Source organism: Nannospalax galili, unplaced genomic scaffold, assembly GCF_000622305.1.
Source record: "Nannospalax galili isolate Female #2095 unplaced genomic scaffold, S.galili_v1.0 scaffold25, whole genome shotgun sequence".
Taxonomy (NCBI): Eukaryota; Metazoa; Chordata; class Mammalia; order Rodentia; family Spalacidae; genus Nannospalax; species Nannospalax galili.
The window spans coordinates 4,088,851-4,109,696 of NW_008355642.1; the positions used below are offsets into that span (position 1 = coordinate 4,088,851).

The 20,846-nt window shown below is 38.6% G+C and overlaps 1 protein-coding gene across 5 annotated transcripts in view; it reads right to left on the reverse strand.

The window, feature by feature from the left end:
- Window positions 1-20,846, reverse strand: part of Mid2 (midline 2) — a 117,403-nt gene that overhangs the window by 14,714 nt on the left and 81,843 nt on the right. For all 5 annotated transcript variants that reach the window (XM_008852971.3, XM_008852969.3, XM_029556039.1 and 2 more), the window contains 3 exons: window positions 19,078-19,185; window positions 17,327-17,475; window positions 577-704 (listed from right to left, as the gene is read on the reverse strand). In XM_008852971.3, the coding sequence (XP_008851193.1) occupies window positions 577-704; window positions 17,327-17,475; window positions 19,078-19,185 (385 nt within the window). The remainder of the gene's footprint in view (window positions 1-576; window positions 705-17,326; window positions 17,476-19,077; window positions 19,186-20,846) is intronic.

Below are 20,846 nucleotides of genomic sequence, written 5' to 3' on the forward strand. Positions count from 1 at the left end.
GAAATTTTAACAATTATATGCTGTCACTTGTTTTTCTGTTTGTTTTTTGGTCTTTTTGAGACAGGGTCTCCATTAGCCACAGCTGGCCTGGAACTCATGATGGAGACCTGACTGGCCTTGATCCCACAGAGATCCACAGGCCTCTACCTCCCAAATGCAGGAATTAAAGGCATGTGCCACCACACCCAGCTGTGTACTGTCATTTCTGACAGCTATTTCTTATATGCAAAACTTGTCTAATAAAACTAATCCTGGGTCCTAATAGCTAAGGGGCTTCACATGATGCTTTATAAGAGATAAATATTTGATGATCATTTTTTAGTTTTGCTTTTACTTAGGATTGAACCTAGGACCTCATAATACTAGTCAAGCTCTCTGTAGGTGAGCAACAGTCCCCAGCAATTCTTTTTTTCTCTTATATTACACGAACTAAGCTACAATCTATCCTAAAATATGCATGTATTATTTTTAAGCTTATAAAAACATTTTCACTGTAAATATTACCCTTTTTACATTACTTTAAACTAAAAGCACACAGAAAGAAAAATTGGGAAGGGAAGCACAGTACTTTCATACCTGTTAAATAGTCTAGTCCCTCCAGTAGCTTTTTTTCTCTAGAAAAATCTAAAGCAAAGTTTTCAAAGGCATCATTAAAATTGATGTCTGGAATCAGAACTTGAGAAGATGCAGTTGCCATAGCGACCCTGAAAAAGAATAAAAGAACAGAAAAAGAAGAGTGCATCAATATACATCAAAATAGGATTGCAACCTTCATCTAATGTTTGATTTCTGGTTTAACGAGGTGAAAAATGACTTGCAAGCAAAAATATATCTGTGCTTTTCCAAGGAAAACAGTTTCAATTTTAATCGTCAGGAACCAATTAAGAGTTATACCATATTTATAGACATATGTTCACCCCTCAAACACACGCCCCCATCCTGTCTTAATTTTGAGAAGTAAATACAGGATTTTTTTCCCTCTGCATCATTTTCCATCTGGCAGGCAGCATCAAAAGTAGACCTCTGAAGGCTTAGTAAGAGCAATTTGAGAGGTTTTTTTTCTACTCTCTTTTTTTCATGCTAACAAGCCAACATGCTTGGTTAGTGTCTTCCCCTTAACATTATTTACTATTTGAGATTTATAATATTTTAATATTTATGTTTCATTGTGTAATACTATGAAAATTTTATGTCTCTAATTCTAGTTCTTCCTCTTTTGACAGGGTTTCCTGTATTCCAGGCTGGTCTTGAACTTGCTATGCAACCAAGGATGGCCTTGAACTCATAATCCTTCTGTTTCCATTTCCTGAGTGTTGGGATGATAGACATACACCAGTGTGTCCAGTTTGGGAGGTGCTGGGGATTCAACTCAGGGCATGTCAGGCAAATACTTTACCAACACAGTTACGTACTCGGGCCCATCACCCCAACTACTTTAAAGAGATTCCACAATAAGGTTCTTATTTTGTAATATCTAATATCTTCCATGGTTCCTGAAACAGTGTCAAACATATAGTAAATAAATAGCTGTTGAATGAATAATTGGATGACTTATAATAATATAATTGCTAATGTTTATGGAATGTTTAGTATATACAAGATACTATGCATGAAAATGAAAATTTACATAAATCATCTTATTACCATAACCTTATGTAGATCTTATTTACATTTTTCTAGTGAGGACGCATGCAGGTCTAAAAGATAAGTAAGCTGCCAAGATCACGCAAGCGAGTAAAGGTCAAAATTTAATTGAATCCATTTCCATTTGCTTCTAAACTCTATCTATAACCATTTACACAATTCTTTTCTTTTTTGCATATTTTTGAGACAGGGTCTCCCTGTAGCTCTAGCTGGCCTGGAACTCATTATACAGACCAGGTTGGCCTTAATTTCACAGAGATCTGCCTATCTCTGTCTCCTGAGTGCTGGGACTAAAGGTGTGCGCCACCAAGTCCGGCCACAATTTTTTTTTTTTTTTAAATATACATTACGTGTATTTCAGCAATTTTGAATTTTTAAAAATATTTTTATTGATTTACACAAAGTATTTTGATAACATTTAGACCTCCTTCCCCCTATTTCAGCAATGTTAAAGCACGGTTAATCAGAATTATCTGGGGGAGTTTTTAATACAATATTTGGGTTTCAGTCTTGTATCAGACCTTCTGGATCAGAGTGAATGAAGTTTCTTGTGTATAAAAATGGCAAGAAGAAAGAAATATTAACTTGGCAACAGTATCCATATTCTAGTGGACAGAAAAGGGATGGATTTAGACCAGAAAAGAAATTTTTACAGTGAGCTATTAGTAAGGAAATGAGGAGTTGAACAAGTCCATGTCTTCATGCGTCTACACTCAATGACACAAAACAGCTCTTGACTGTTTCTGAAATGAAGATATTTCAGAAACAAACTACAAGTCAGTATAAATAAATGAATGATCAACTCAATACAATCATTTTCTGTTTTTGTTTTATTCTGTTTTGAAACAGCATCTGATATACTTTAGGCCGGCCTTGAACTCCCTTTGTACCTGAGGATGATCTTGAACTCATGATCCTCCTCCATTACCTAATAAGTGTTAGGTTAAAGGTATACACTACCACACCTATAAAATAATCTTAAGGTGTTTCAAGGAATAGCTATTTTTGTAATATTAATAAAGGAACAAAAACTTCTTTTTGTAAGTATGCAATTTTTCAATCCATTTAATTTAATTCCATAAAACTAAACCTTGAGCACAAAAGCAGTAATGTTCATTAGCTTTTTGATGTTCCTAAGTATTAAATTACATCAATTTATTATGAATTAAATTTGAAGAACATTACAGGTTTTAAAACATAAGTACACAAATGCCTGATTCTTTTTAAAATCCACAAATACCTAGCATCCCAAAGTACCATGTAAACAAACCTGCTGCTCAATGAATCCTTTCCAATTGCTAACTAAAAACTATCAGATCTGTAACATGACTTCCCTGTATGTTACTGATGTAACAAAGATGAGAAACTTACCTATTCATTTCAAACAACTTGGCAAGTTGAAGCACCTCTCTTCAGAAAAGCCAGCAGTATTTTTAAATAAAGTAAGATTTGGCCTAAGCCCTAAATACCTTCCCCAAAGCCATGCAGCTAAACACACTCAGGGGAAGAATATGGAGGATTTTGCACTTTTCCCCTGGATAGTAGAAAAAAGGTAAAGCAAATTCAGATCTTTGTGAATGAATGGCTGTCATGTTTAATACATTAGAGCTCTATAAAAATATAGCCACTGTCATATATGTTTATATAGATATATACTTTTTAATAAATTCTCTTGCTTGCTTCAAAACTTAAGGACAATCTTTTTCCTGGTCAGTCATTTCAAGGGAACAATAAATAAAATAGAAATCAATGTAATGTTTTGCATATTTCTGTGGAAAAGTGGAAAACATTTATGCTTTGAGAGGTTCAGAAAATTAACTGTACAGAATGAACAGCTTATATACACTATCTATGCAGTTTTTCTTGGCTGGGGGTATTTAAATGCAAGAGCTCCTCCTGGACAAGAAGTCACATTCATTCTTGTCCAAATCCTTCTGTCTCTTCTATTGCAAAAAGAAGCTTTCCTTTTACTTGTTCATAACTCTTATATGGTGGTAGAGCCAAGTGATTAAAACATGTAAAAAAAAAAGGGGAGGGGAAGGGGGGGAAGAAAAGTAGGTCATGATATTTCCAATCTCCTTTCTTCCACTCATCTACCCATCGACCATCCATGCATCTAAAGATATGGGTACTAAAGATATGAAGGAAAGCAGGTTTGCTGTGGTCCATACCTTCACAGAACTTACATGTTATGGGGAATAGACATATTAAATATGCAATACAAAGACAGTATAATACACACAAGCGTCATCTAGCAGGGACATGAGTGGGACTTAAAGAGAAATCTGCACAGAGGAAGGTACTTTTTAGGAAAAATTTTGTGTGTATGAGTGTATTGCTTACATGTATGTAAGTGCACCAGTGTTGTGAGATGCCGGTGGCAGTCAGGAGAGGTCATCGGATCCCCTGGAAATTGAGTTATGGGTGGTTGTTAGTTGCCATGTGGGAACTGAACCCGGGTCCTCTGCAAGGTCAGTGCACTTAACCACTGGGCTATCTCTCTAGCCTGAAAGTTACTTTTAAGTGATGACCTACAAGATAAATATTTAACAAAGGCCAATTATGTTCTCTCTTGCCTAAAAGGCTGGAGAATGAGACAAATCATGTAGACCATTGTAAGTCATACTTGTAACTTTAGCCTTTAATATAAGAATGATGGGAGGCCCTGGAATATTTCCAGTAGAGGAGTAATATGCATAAATTTATGTTTGAAGAAGAGTCTTATGGCTATAGTGGATGGACTGAAAAGGGACAACACTGGCAGATGGTAGATCATATTTTGAAGGTGCCTAGGAATAGACAGTCGATCAAGTGGCAATGATGCAGGATAGCAAAATGTGGGAAGGGAGGCCCTCGGTCCAGAGTTTGGTTGAAGCCTCACACTAGTGAGAGTCAATAATTTCAGCACAACTTGTAACATTTGCTGTAAAGTTGCCTACATAGAGACAATATTCCTCTTTATGAGATATTTCAAATAAGAATGTTAAAATTGCAATCAACTCTCAACTATGCTTAAAGTCTAAACATATATGACCTTCCAAAATGGGCTTGCTCCCTTCCCTGCTACAAAACTTCAATTTTTTAAAGTAATCACATAATATCCACCCCATATTCAGTAAAAGTGATGTCTTAACATCCTTGTGCAACCTGTCTGACCCCTGGCTTTGCCTTATCAGATTGTAATCTTATCCAAGGCACCTCCAGAGCCACTCCATTCTTTTACTTATCAAAAAGGAGCAAAGAGATAGAGGAGGGATTTGCCTTAGAAACACTTTGAGCAATGTAATTTCAAAAGCCTCGAATCTTATATTCAGCTACTCTGCATGTAAAGGAACTCTCTCTTGAGAAGTCCACACTCATGCTCTTGGGTGTGTCCTAGCCTGTGGGAGACAGGCTTGAGCCTAGGGTGATATTGCAACTGTCAGGGTCATGTGGTTTCCAGGAATCCAGGCTCTGTAATCTGAAACCCAGTAGGCTAATGAGGCATCCTACCCTCTATTCTGTGATAGGACATTAAGTTTGTTATACTAATAGGATGCTAAGTCTGTTATGCTAATAAAGTATCCTAGTTGCTGTACTGTGATAGGACGCTAAACTGGTTATGCTAATGAGGTATCCTACTTGCTGTGCTGTGATTGGATCACTACCCCTATATAAGCTTGTGCCTTCCTGCAATAAAGCAGACCTGTGTCACTGAACCTGGTCTCCTGTGTCTGAATGTGGCTCCACTGACACAGTCTCCTCACCAGCCCTGGGGTCCAGGACCGGGCAGAAGCAGCGGACAGGAGGCAGCACAGGGAAAGCAAAAGAGCTGCCTCAGCACCAGGCGAGCAGAAGAGCGGCCTCAGCCCAGGGCGAGCAGAGGAGCAGCCGCCACTGGCGGTGACCACACTAGCCTTTCCCTGGGAAGCAACAGCAGAATTGCTACAAGGTTGGGGCCAGTTTGGCCTACAAAGGGTGTTCTAGGTCATCAAGGACTGAATAGTAAGACCCTGACTCAAAAATAACACAACAACAGCAAGACTCCTATGAAAATAGTCAATAATTTTTTTAAAGATCAAATACAAAGCAGGGCATGTTGGCACAAACTTGTAATCTCAGTGCTTGAGGCTAAGGCAGGAAGATCATGAGTCCCAGGCCAGCTTGGACTACATAGACAGCCTATAAGAAGATTTACATAGAGAGTTGGGAATCATCAACATGGAATTAAATAGCAATCAACATCCTAGAAGCTAATCAATTTGTAAGGAAAATTGTGTGGGGACAGGTGAGAATATCCTACTACTAAATCAGGAAGAACAATACCATTAAAAAGGTGGTGAACACCTTTAATCCCAACACTTGGAAAGCAGAGGCAGGTGGATCTCTGTGAGTTCGAGGCCAGCCTGGTGTACATAGCGAGTTCCAGGCCAGCTGGGGCTACAAAGAGACCCTGTCTCAAAAAGACAAAAAAAAAAGGAATAGATCAAGGAACAGTTGCTCTCAATGGTGAAAAAAAATCAGGCAGGTAAAAAGTAAACCAGGACTTTTTATGGAAGACAAAGCAAGGAGACTGACAGTAAAAACTGACAGTAGGGACGCATGCTACTGAGATACCAATAAGATGAAAGGGAAAGATGAAACAAAGGAGCATCTTTTATATTTAGCATCAAGGTCTTTGTTTGGTAACCTTGAAAAGAACACTTTGAATAATACGAAGATGAGAAAAACATTTTAGAGGGCCTCAGAGCAAGGATGATTAAATACAGTGGTTTAAATATATGTTTTAGCTCTGCTTTCATAATATCCCACTAAGAGGAAAAAGAATAAAATGTCCTAAAACCCACAAAGACAAAGAGAATGGAACAAAGAGATGCCAGCAACTAAAGAGATTGTCAACAAATGTTTGGAAGCTACAAAGTGATGGATGTGTAGCAACTAACAACAGACCAGAGAAAGCTGGACTAGGAAGCCAACAACATCAAGCTGATTGAGTGACACAAAGCTGAAAGTTTGCATGAGGAACAGCTAGAGCCCCAGATATACTCGAACAGCCTGCATTTGCCTCAGTCTGGCAGGAGATGTGAGGTTTACTTCAAAGAGCCTTGCCATTATATTAAAATAAGTCTGAATAGTCTCAGTCTCTTTCCCTGCTTGGCTCCCAGGAAGCTGACAACAGGGTTTATAATTCTGCCCTAACACACACGTGCATGCACACACATGCACACACACACCCCACCCCACCCTATCCCACCGAAAACAGGAGGCTGCAGAATCCCATTCAAGAGAACATACTACAGGACTGACAGTTGAGGTCCCACAATAAAAAACAGGCACTCCATTTTATAATCTTACAGCAAAGTTCACCAAGCACTAAATTACCCCCACCTGCTCGCAGCACCTTTCAGTGGCTCAATTTGAACACACTACCAAAGTTTACCACATATTTAGGGAAGTACAAAAACTAATGTAATGGTCCTGGAAGGAGAGGAGATTTTATAGAGACACTGGGGCCCCTCCAGTCAGCTATCAGACAATTGAAACAATGAATCTCAATAAGTTAATATTTTCCCAGGAATCCCATGATGGGGATAGGGAAAAAGTTTAAGTCCTAGTGCCAATACAGAAGGAACTTGCTTTCTAGAAGCTATTTCACTCATTACTGACATCTTAAATTAACATATGCATATTTCCTGACTTTCATTTCATCTTTTCTTATAAAACTGTAACACTGCTACAGAAAGGGTTACGAGAAACTAGAAGTCTTTCCCTGGTTTAGCCAAACTCTAAGCTAATTCACTTTCTTCTATTGTCTCCTAATTCTTTTAAGAAACTGTGCTTTTGAAGCCGAGTGCCTGGCAGTAATAAGAACAATTTGGAGGAAACCAAGAAAATGTAGGGTTTTTAAGGAAATAAACAAATAGTTTGCATACACAAAACAGTAATAGGATGCTAAATAAGAAAATAAGACCATGAAAAGTCCTTGTAAATAAAATGAATGTTGAAATTTTAATTTTAGTAGAAAGATTGGATAGAAAAGTAAGAAAGCCAAGTATAGTGGCTCATGCCTGTAATTCTAGCACTTGGGAGGCTGAGGCAGGGAGATTACTGAGAGGTTGAGGGCAGCTTGGGCTACACAGTGAGTTCCATACCAGCCTGGGCTAAGATTGAGATCCTGTCTTGAAAAGACAAAAATTTAAAAAATCCTTGCCCATCTCTATATCTAAAAGTGCTTCCCCTACTCTTTCCTCTAACAACTTCAGTATTTCAGATCTTACATTAAGGCCTTTGATCTATTTGGAATTGCTATTTGTATAGGGTGAGAGAAAGGTATCTAATTTCATTCTTCTATATGTTGATATCCAGTTTTCCCAGCAACATTTGTTAGACTGTCTTTTCTCCAATGTGTATTTTTTGCAGCTTTGTCGAAATTCAGGTGGCTGTAGTTGCATGGGTTTATGGGTCTTCTATTCTAATTTCATTGATCTGTATGTCTGTTTTTGTGTCAGAGGTTGTGCTGTTTTAGTTTCTACAGCTCTGTAGTATAACTTGACGAGTCACTCAGGAAATAACATGAGCAATGGACAAATGGACCTCATGAAATAAAATACTTCTATACAGCAAAAGAAACAGTTGAGTGGAGACAGCCTAATGGGAGAAAATGTTGGCACCTATACATCTAGCAGAAGATTAATATCTAGAATACACAAGGAACTAAAAAAATGAAACAACAGTAAGTCCAATGAATAAATGGGCTAATGAAAAATTCTCAAAAGATGAAATGTGGGGGCTGGGGTGGTAGCTCAGTCAATAAAGTGCTTGCCTTGCATGCATGAGGACCTGAGTTTGGACCCCAGTACTCATGTAAAAAAAGTCAGATATGGTGGCACACTGTCATTATCCTAGTGCTGGGAGGCAGACAGGCAGATCCCTTGGGCTTCCTGGAAAGGTAGCCTAACCTACTTTGTGAGTTCCAGGCCACTGAGGGACCTTATCTCAAAAGACAGGGTGGATGGAGACTGATAGTGTCCTCTGTTCTCCATATATACACACATACATATATACGCACACATGCACATGGATGGGAACACTCATATGCACCTGCATGTACACACATTCATGTATATATACACAGATGTGCACCAAATAAACAGACCCAAGGACAGAAACCACATGATCATCTCATTAGATACAGAAAAGACCTTTGATAAAATCCAACATCCATTCATGATAAAAGTCATGGAGAACCCAGGCATACAGGGGACATATCTCAACACAGTAAAGGCAATAATATATCACAAGCTAATCATACTAATCATAGCCCAAAATCATACTAAATGGTGAAAAGCTGAAAGCATTCCCATTAAAATCAGGTACAAGGCAAGGATGTCCACCCTCTCCATTCCTGTTCAGTATAGTACTTGAAGTCTTAGCTAGAGCAGTAAGATAAACGAAGGAGATAAAGGGGATTCAAATTGGAAAAGAAGTCAAAGTATCTTTATTTGCAGACGATATGAGTCTATACATAAAAGACCCTAGACTCCACCAGGAAACTTGTAGAGCTGATAAATACATCTAGTAAATTAGCAGGCTGTAACATTAACACCACCAAATCAGTCCCCTCCTCTTAAAAATCCATAAAATATCTTGGAATAAACATAACAAAGGAAGTGAAGGATTTGTACAATAAAAATTTAAGATATTGAAGAAAGAATGTGAACAATATACAAGAAGATGGAAAGACTTTCCATAGTCATGGATCAGTAGGATTAATATTGTGAAAATGGCCATCTACCAAAAGTAATCTACAAATTCAAAGAAATACCCATTAAAATACCAATACAATCCTCCACAGAAATTGAAAAAAATTATCTCAAATTTCATATGGAACCACAAAAAACTCAGGATAGCTAAAATAATACCGAGCAGCAAAAAACTGCTGGAGGCATTTCCATGCCTGATTGCAAATTATACCACAGAACTATAGTAATAAAATCAGCATGGTATTGGCATAAAAATAAACACATTGATCAGTGGAATAGAACTGAGGTACCAGATTTAAACCCATATATTTACAGTCGACTGATTTTCACCTGATTTTTGACAAAGGCATCAAAAATACACACTGGAAAAATGACACCATATTCAACAAATGTTGCTTCTCAAGCAGGATAAGGGCATGGAAAAGAATTAAACTACATCCCTATCTCTCACCATGCATAAAAGTCAACCAAAATGGATCAATGACAAATAGGATAAGACCCAATACCTTGAATCAGATAGAGGAGAAAGTAGGGAATAACAGAAAAAGACTTTCTGAACAGGATTTCTACAGCATAGTCATTAAGTCCAACAATTGACAAATAGGATCACATAAAACTAAAAAGCTTGAGTAAATCAAAGGACACCATGATCTGAGTGAAGAGGCAACCTACAGAATGAGAAAAATCTTTACCAGATATAACTCTGACAGAGAGTTAGTATCTAGAATATATAAAGAATTCAAAGCACTAAACATCAAAAGAACAAACGACCCAATTAAAAAATGGGGCAAGGAGCCAAACAAGGAGTTCTCTAAAGATGAAATACAAATGATTGAGAAATGCTTTAAAAATGTTCAACATCTCCAGTCATCCAAAGAAATGCAGATTAAGATCACATTGAGAATTCATCTTACCCCACTCAGAATAGTTAAGATCCAAAAAACAAACCCAGATATAACACTCCTGGGTATTTATCCTAAAAGCTCAAGTCAACACATAACAGAAATACTTGTAGACCAATGTTTATTGTATCATCATTTATAATAGCTAAGTTACAAAACCAACTTAGGTGTAAAGAAAATGTGATATTATATTTTTTCTCAGCCATATGAAAAAAATATTTTTCTCAGCCATATGAAAAAAATATTTTTCTCAGCCGTAAAGAGGAATGAAGTTATTTTGTTTCAAGAACATGGATGAAGCTGGAGATAGTCATATTAAGCAAATTAAGCCAGTCTCAAAAAGACAAATATATGCTTTCATTTGTGGTTTCTAGAGTTTATGTAGGTACATAAAATTGTGTGGTTCTATATGACATGAAAGTAGTAGGGAAACTGTTTAGGAGAACAAAGGTGACTTAAGAGAAGGAGGAAGCAATCAGAAAATGGAGTATGTGAGGCACAATATGCTCAATGTACAATATATGCTTATATGAAAAATGAAAAGCAAAAAATTAAGTCAAAAAAATGAAAGAAATAAGGAAATATAGAAACTAAGGAAGAAAAAGTCATGGCAAATGGGAGTGAAAAGGGATTTTTTTTTGGTGAAAGTAGAGATTGAATAACTGAGCTATATCCCCAGCACTCTTTATGATTTTTATTTTGAGACAGGTCTCACTAATGTTCCCTAGGTTGGCTTTCAATTCAGGGTAGTCCAGACTGGGCTTGAACATGCAATCCTTCTGCCTCAGCCTCCACAGCAGCTGCAATTACAGGCCTACAACACCAGGCTCAGATATTTTCAATTAGGGGGAAAATCTAGGATGCCCAATATTTGATTAACTAGAATCCCAGAAAAGGATAAGAGACAATATAATAGGGAGAAAATATTTTTAAAAATACAGGATTCCAGAACCAAAAATCAGTCATCGTCTGGCAAAAATGAATGTTCAATAATGTACAATAAAGTTATTTTTAGGTGAAAATTTGGAAAAACTGAGTTTATGAGCTTTAACGACAACTACTTTTTAAAAAGATAATAAATGCTGACAAAAATATCCAGAAAAGGGAATCAGTGCATACTGTTGATGAGAATGTGAATTAGTATAGCCATTATAGTAAATTGTGTGGAGGTGCCTCAGAAAACTAAAAATCAAACTATTATATGGTCCAACAATCTGACTTCTTAGTATCTATTTGAAGAAATTTAAAGCAGTATGTCAAAGACCCGACTGCAGTCACACGTTCAGTGTAGCATTAGTCATAATATTAAAAATATAGACTATATCTTAAATAGTGATATGGAACATATTTAGAAATGACCCACATCAAACTTCCAGAGATGAAAACTATAATATCTAAGATGAAAATTACACTCAATGGGTTAACAACAGATTAGATTTTCTACAAGAACTGTTAGTGAACTTGAAGAAATCTCAATAGAAACATGTAGATCAAAAGAGACACCAAAAAACAACAGAATATCAGTAAATTATAGGAAAACTTTGAATGTTCTAGCACACATACACTAGGAATCTTCAAAAAATGTTTGGTGGAATAGCTTACTGAAAATATTACTAAATTTTAAGAAATTAATATCTAAAATGAAAAATATCTAAAATATAAATGTAAAGATGCTGTTTAGAAATATAAATGCCATAGCAACAGGAACATCTTACAGATTTTAAATTCTTTGGCTTTGTTTCAAAAATGTAGATGATGCTAAGTTTCCTAGATTCAAACCCTTCCTCTTGCCCCATACTAGTTGAGTGATCAAGATGCTTAAACTTTTTAAGTACTGCAGTCTCATTTGTAAAATGAGGAAGTATTCATGTCTACATCATAAGATTTTTGTGAAGGTTACATATGTTGATACTTATAAAGTCATAATTATTTGAGAAGAGAAATTGGAGAAATAAAAGTTATTTTTTATGCAATACAGTTTTGCTATGTTTTACGTTCTATGTACAAGGTATCACTTTTACATAAAAGAGTTTTAAGTATTTAAGGAAAGAAAGTTAAGGGTGAAGAAATAGTTTTCCGTGGAACAAGGAAGAAGGACTACAACTAGAGGGGATACAATGTACAGGAGAGCGGCAGGGTTTTTGTTTTTTATTTTAGCCAGTAGAGACATGAGTGGGTTTAAAAGTAGACATGAAAGTAACAACTTGAGGAGTGAAGATGTGGAAATAGGGGCATGTAGCCATATCGCAGACCAGAAGGAAGGTGGAAGTAACAGTTGTGGACAGAAGTATGTCCAGCAATTTGATATGAGAAGTTAAAGATTAGCCTCTTCTACTTACCATTGTCTGAAAACTAGGAGGCCATTTGCTAAGCATAAGTAGAAGTATGGCATCATGAAATTTGAGGTGAGCACAAAAGATCTGAAATAGCCATTGTGGAGGTGAACTTAGAAGAAAGTGGACCACGGCAACACAGAAAGATTTCAAGTCAGTACCTAGCAGTCAGTACTGTGGTGCAGCAGCACCAATCTCCTTGGTTTTGTGATTTTTAATTTTTTAAAATTTTTTGATAATTTTATATATGAGCACTGTATTGATATCACCCCACCCTGCCTTCCTCCCCCTCCAACTCTTTCCATGCTCCCCAACCACAAACTTTCTCTCAGCTTTATATGTAATTACTGAGTCCATTTCATGATACTTACATGTATGTGTGTTTAGGGCTGATCATTCAGGACTGGATAACCTATAAGGGAACTAATTCCTGGAGTAAAACAATACTCCCTCCCTCAGCATCTATTGATTGCTGTAGCTCTTCATCTAGCAGTGGGAGGTTGTAAAATTTCCCCCATCTACACTATCTTGTCAACTTGTGTTGACATTAAGCAGGTCTTGTTTAAGCAACCATCTCAACCACTGTTGAGATTTCAAGGGTGCAGCTTTCCTGTCATGTCTAGGATATGCTAAATAGCAACAGACTTCTTGGTCCTCTGGCTCTTATAATCTTTCTTACCCCCTCTTCCATGAGGTTCCTTGAGCCTTAGGTATAGGGGTTGCCTTATAGATGTCTCAGCTGTGACAAGGCACTCCACTGTCACTGTAGCACTTCTCAGCATTTTGACTAGCTGTGGATCTTTGTAAGAGTCTCCATCTGTTATAAAAAGAAGCTCATTTGGGCTGGAGATATGGCTCAGTGGTTAAGAGCACTGACTGCTCTTGCAGAGGACTGAGGTTCAATTTCCAGCACCCACATGGTGGCTACAAACCATCCTTAACTCCAGTTCCAGGGGAATCCAGAGCCCTCTTCTGACCTCTGCAGCATTGCATGGCACAGGTGTACTCACATACATGCAGGCAACGCACTCATACACATAAAATAAAAATAAATAAAATATTTTTTAAAAAAAGAAGCTCCTTTGATAAATGGTGAGAGATACATTTATCTGTGGCTATAAGGGTAAATATTTGGAATAAATTGGTTTAGGAAAGCAGCAGTAGTGGTTCTCCTCTAGGGTCTTATGACCTCTCTAGCCATGGATATTTGGCATGAATTCTCTCCTATGGAGTGGGGCTTAAGTCCAATATAAGGCAGTTATCCCAAGACAGAAGTGCCACTATTGCACCTATGGAGATATTTTGCTGGACTGGTTGTGTGATTTTTTTTTTCTACCAACATTCTGAAAGTCAAATGTAGGCTGAAAAAAATATAAGACTAGTTGGACTAGTTGGGATTGTATCAGGTTGATGTGATTAAGGGGCAATGAGAAAGGGAACTGGGAAAAGATAGCTGAAGTAAGAATTCATAAATCCTGGAATAAGCTTAGAAAGAAGTGGAGACAAGAGTTCAGGGGTAGGAAATAGGATAGTGTAGTGTCCTGGTTTGTTTCTTCATTGCTGTGACAAAATACTCTGACTACTACCAACTTGGGGAGGAAAGGGTTTATTTAGCTTACATATCCCAGGTCACAGTTCATCCGGTTGCCCAAGGTCGGAACTCAGGGCAGGAACCTGGAGGCAGGAGCTGAAACACAGGCAGGCCATGGAGGAATGCTGCTTACTGGGTTGTTCCCCTGGCCCCTGCTCACCTTGCTCTCTTATCCAACACAGACCCATCTGCCCAGGGGTGGCACTACCCACAGTGGGCTGAGCCCTCCCACATCACTCAACAATCAAGAAAATGCCCCACAGACATGGCCACAGGCCAGTCCAATGGAGGCAATTCCCCAATTGAGGTTCCCTCAACCCAGCTGTGTAAAGTTGACACTAAAGCTATCCAGCACAATTGACCCCTTGTCAACTTGACACACAAATACATCACCATTAAACCATAAACTTTCTAATTTTTGTCCCCAATATATGATGCTAATATCACAATATAAGACAGTACAACTTTAAAAACCCCACAGTCCTTAAAAAAATCCAAACACTTAAAAGTCCATAGTCTCTTTTAAAACTCAACTGTGGGTGGGCTTCTTTAAAATCCAAAACAAGTACTGTCTTACTTCAAAGGGAAGAATCGGGCACACCTAAGCAAAACCAAGGTCCAGCAAAGCAGCTCAAGGCTGGTCATCTGGGATTCACTCACGATCTTCTGGGCTCCATAGGGTTCTGGCAGCTCCACTTCTCTGACTCTGCCGTTCACAACACACCCAGCTCGTCTCACACACAGACCCAGGCCAGCTCCATTCCACACCTGCCGCTGTCCCTGGTGGTCATCCCATGGTCTTGGCATCTCCAAAAAGCCAGGGTCTCCACTGAAACTGAGGCTACACCTTCACCAATGGCTTTGTCTTGCCTCTCCGGGTGCAAAGCCTCAGATTCTCTCCATGACCCCTTCAATCCTGCGGTTTTCGCTGCAACTGAAGTTCACCTATGGCCTTTCCTGGCCTCTCAGAGTGCCAAGCTTCAGCTGCTCTCTGTGACCCCTTCACACTTTCAACACCAGAACCATGCAGGAGACTCTTACACATTACCAAGTCCTGCTTCCAGCTTGAGATAGAGGTTCGGATCCCCTCTGTGTGCTGACCCTGAGGAAATACCTCTCAGAAGACTTCACTTCAGTGATGCTGGTCTCCTGTTACTTACAGCTGATTTTTCAGCCCCAGCTAACCAGCATCAATTGTCCAAGTAAAGCAAAGGTTTTGCTTCAGGTTCTGGTCTCTTCTTAATCACAGCGCTTCTTCAGCCTCAGCCGACCAGAACCCATAGATTTTCAATCCAAAATCTCACACCAACAGCCCTGATGGTCTCCACTTCCCTTTGGAGCTTCACAAGCCAGGCCTCCATCATCTACAACTCTTTCAGCATAACTGTTCCAAGCTCCACAGCAACAAACTCTGAGCAAGCAATGGCTTTTCCAGCCCAAAGTTGCAAACACTTCCACAGTCCTCCCCCCAAACACCAAGGTTAGGTCTTTTCACAGCCATATCCCACTCTCTGGTACCAATTTCTGTCCTGATTTGTTTCTTCATTGCTGTGACAAAATACTCTGACCACTACCAACTTGGGGAGGAAAGGGTTTATTTAGCTTACATCTCCCCGGGCCACAGTTCATCTGGGAGCCCAAGGTAGGAACTCAGGGCAGGAACCTGGAGGCAGGAGCTAGAACACAGGCCATGGAGAAATGTTGCTTACTGGGTTGTTCCCCTGGCCCCTGCTCAGCTTGCTCTCTTATCCAACACAGGCCCACCTGCCCAGAGGTGGCACTACCCACAGTGGGCTGGGCCCTCCCACATCACTCAACAATCAAGAAAATGCCCCACAGACATGGCCACATGCCAGTCCAATGGAGGAAATTCCCCAACTGAGGTTCCCTCAACCCAGGTGTGTCAAGTTGACAGTAAAGCTATCTAGCACATATAGGATTCAGGACTTAGAGGTCCCTATACAGTTAAAGAAAAGATGTATTTGAATTTTAAAAACAAGTTGCAGTTAGAAAGTGTGATGCTTCAGTTAATGGTTTCAGTGATTTTGAGTGATGATGAGGTCTAGTGTGTGGTACAGGAAGTGAGTAGATCTAAGTTGGGAGTGTCTGAAGGAGATGATTTCAGGGAGGGTGGATGGCCAGATGGCTAGAGCATTAAATGGATTAGCTGTTTGAATGATGTCACCCAGAATGACAGAATTAATAGGAGGAAGATCATGAACCTGACATCAGAGACTTCAGTGAATGAGAAAAAAATATATATATGTCATATCTGGCCTACTGATCCACTGTAGCTTCTTGAAGAATCGGTGGCTATACTGAACAGTGACTCATTTTAGATCATAAACTCTAGGCCCAAAATTCTATAGTTGGACTTCTAATGATCCACAATTTCTTCGAAGCTGCAGAAGAATTATCTATGCATTTATCTCAAATGTATTTTTCTTCTCTGGAAAAGGTTCAAGACATTCATTTAATTTTCAAAATGACGGGTAACAAAATAAAAGCCTAAGTATTACTGGTATAAGAGATTTATGCAAGAAAAACCAAATGCCAATAATTAAAAACTGTGCATACACCCATGCATATACACACAGCATGAAGTGGACACAGTGGGTTTAAAAAAAGAGAAAGCACATGAAGTGTGGAGGGAAAGTGGTGGTGGGATTAAGAAGGAATTAGAAGGGAGGGAATGGGGGTACATTTGATTAAAATACAATATAAGCACATATGAAATTCTTTAAACATTTCCTGATAGACTTAGAAATGACACAATCTATCAATGTAACCCAGAGTTTATCTTCTGCTACAACCATCACAGATCATTCGTGCACTAGCAGGAGGTAAAGGCAGTAGGTGGCCCTTATGCTTCATTGTGTGTTAAAAGAGCCAGTGGGCTGCAAAGATGGAGAGAAGTTTCCAGAAACCTGCAGGGCAATTTATCTCTGAGGCTCAATAATTACCTAGTTGGTTAAAGCAAGACAAAACAAACAGAAAAACTCGAAAGTTCAGGTAGCAGCTATTATACAATGACATAGCAGAATTAAGTGACTTTAAACAAGCCTTTTTCATAAGATCAGGTATTTCATATATATATATATATATGGAACCCACCTCTCAGCAATATTTTTTGCAGACTGAAGAAACCGTGCCTGGTCATTTTCTTTCAGGATATGCTCAGCTTGGTTGATGAGGACTGTTGACCGTTCAAGACACTGGCGACAATTAGCAACTTGCTGTGCCAACTTTCTCAATTTCATAACCTTAAAGGAATTAGTAAAAAAGGGGGGGGGGTTGGGACAAAACAAACAGTGCTTAATTAAAAAACAATAAAACAACACGAAGGAAATCAGCTCCCATGACTCTAAAAATAAGGGTTATTAATATACTGTGGCCCCTCTCCTAAGCATTTACCTTTTCATCCTGCTGGCTAAGTCTCTGTCCAATCTACAGCTTGCTCGCTTATACCGCACTCAGCCATATACACTCAGCTATCTACCTCCTCTCTGCATTAACATTTTCCTGATTGTAGCAGCAATGCATGCTCATTATAGAAACGTTTAAATACAAAGCATGAAAAGAAATTCTACCATCCAGAGATCACCATTGCTTACATTTTATTGTTAATATATTTTCAAGTATATTTAACAAAAGTAACTCATTTTTCTTTACGAGTAGCCCTATTTCCACACATGTATTTAAGTATCTTTATGTCTTATCTGTGTGTTCATAAATATGTATTCTTAGAAACTTTAATTCATGTGTTGACTGGAACCACCCACCATGGCACAAAGTATTGGTCATTAAATGAGCATCTTATAATTTTTTACATTGTACCCACAGCATGAGCTTTTAATCACTATCCTCGATTGGCAGGCCAATAAGCCTAAAAAACATACATCTATATGGAGATCCTCACCTGTCCCATTTGATCATAACTCTTCAGTTCCAAGTTTAGCAACCTGGGAGTCTTTGACTGTCCTCTCTCCCTTTCATCTTTTATATCTAATATGTTAGATGGCCATTTTCTTTTTAAAAAATGATGTATTTGTATTTTATGTGTATGGATAGTGTGCCTGCATCTATGGAAGGGCACCACGTGTACACAATGCCCACAGAGGTCAGAAGAGGGCGTCAGATCCACTGAACCTGGAGCTATGGGTGGCTGTTAGTTGTCATATGGGTGCTGGGAACTGAACCTGGGTAGTCGGCAAAGTAAACAGTACTCTTAACTGCTGAGCCATCTCTCCAGCCCAGATCCCTACCATTTTCTCTCTTAGAATCATTACTTTCTCCCTTTCCATGTGTGTCATCACTGCTCTGGTTTCCATTAACATAGCATAGCAAGAATCATTCCAGAGGTTTCCAAAAATGCTTCCCTGACTTCAACATCATCTCATTCTGACCGACCCCGAACACCTCTGCCATATCTGTCGGTCTGCATCCTTCCTATGGAATTATAATGGCTTCCCAATACCTTTCATATTAAGTCTTAAGTACTCAAAGCAGCATTCACATTCCTTTCATGATCCTGGCCCATGTTTCTACCATTACCTCTCTTTTATTTATTTTTGTCTATTTCCTTATAACACATCACAGTAAAACACCCAATTCCTCAATAAATGAATGTTTGGCCTATGTAGCCAACAACCAGGTCAAAGTATAGAAGATTTCCAGAATCTGAAGCTGCCACAGTTTTTATCCGGTTCATAGCATTAGGCCAAATGTTACTTCTTGGCATTTCTCCCTATGACCTCATTTCTTTTTGCTTTTATGGTTCAAGTTTAAACTGCAATAACCAGGATCAAACTGTCATTTGTAAAAAGTTGACTGCTCCTTAGGTTCCCTGAAGTGCTGTGCTTTACCTTTGTCTCTTTGATTTTGACAGCAATCATTTGCTTCCTCTGCTGGATGATCTCTACCAATTCGTCACATTCTTCCATAAGTTTTGCCTCATGCATAGCAGTATTCACCTGCCAAGAAAGCCCAAAGTATTAGACAGTGATTTCTGCTTCTGTCCCCTGCTGGCTCTAAAAGGTTCGGACTGACAGCTAAACATGCACAACTTCTTCCATACCTCCCTCGATAAGATCCACTCCTAGAAGAAGAGTAGAGATGATGATATTAATGATGCAAGGGCATTGAAGCAGCACAGATAGGAAGCTCTCCAGGCCTCTGGTAGATCATGATGGTTAATGGAAGGCTGGGCAGAAGGACAGATGAGATGGGGGCATGTTATTCCCACTGTGCAAATCCCTTTACTCCAGCACCCTGTCCTCCTGATGTTCTTTTGAAAAGAAGGCAAGAAGATTCATGTATGTCAAGAAAAGAAGATCCTCTTCCATAGATAGGTACAATAATATCAAGATTACAATGCAACAACATGTTTTGGCTGTCTTAAAAAGTTTTCACTTTTTTTTATTTTCTTCTGATTTTTTAAGTATGTGCATGTGTAGATATATTTTCACATTAAACATATGAATGTATAGATACTTTTACATAGTTGTCATGTTTGACTAGCATTTTTTTGTTTAGAGAGAAATTTCCATCCAATATCTAAATACTTTTCCTATTTTGAGATACAGTCTATATCAAAATATTTCTACTGCAAAGTCACAGTGGAGGTGAACAAAAATACACTATTGACTGTCTTTCCATGTACAGATTTCTCCTTGTACTCTTCTCTATTATTGCTCATATTAGATGGTATGGAGTCCCCAGGAGGGGCTAAAATGGGATTAGGAGGTCGTGGGGCCCCCTCAAATATAAAGAGGAAAGAAAAGATGTGGAATTAACATTTTGAAGCACTGAACATGCCAAACACCTCATAGAGAAATAGTTCATACAGTTCAATTATCATTATAGCTTTATAATATTGGAGCCTTTTTTAATTCACATTTCACAGATGCAGAGATTTGGGCTTTGAGAATTTTAGTTACTTGTTCCAAATTTCACAGCTTGTTACTAGCTGTGGTAAAACCAGATTTCAAATTGAGGTCTGTTATGTGAAACCCTTGGGCTGGCTGAGAAGGGGCATGAGCAGATGGTGGCAGAAAAGGTTCAGTTCCACAATCATCCCAAGAGTCTATTCAAGGACCACTTGAGCAGAGATCTGAAAGGCTGAGGAATAGACAATGGCTTAAGAACATCAAAACTCAAGGAGCTAGAAGTTCTTAACTAGCTGAGAAAGGACTGCATTTTCAGTGACTATCTCTTCAAAGTGCTCCTGAACATAACAAACTCCAACTCCAGCAAAATACCAGTCCCTAGACCCTTCTCCTCTCTCCTCCCTAAGGTCCCTGCTGGGTATTTATTTATTTATTTGTATTTTTTTGAGACAGGGTCTCCCTGTAGCTCCAGCTGGCCTGTAACTCGCTATGTAGACCAGGCTGGCATCAATCTAACAGAGATCTGCCTGCCTCTGCTGGAATTAAACGTGTGTACCACCACGCCTGGCCGTATTTCTTATTTAACAAAGATGTTTACCAATGCATAACAATCTTACTTTTCTTTATTCCCACTTCCCAGGGAACATAATGACAGCTTTTTTAAAATTCCAAATAAGTAGTTTATCTAGTCATTCTCCTTTTTTTTTTTCTCAGACTTTTCTCATTTTTCCTGAACAGAGCTGCTT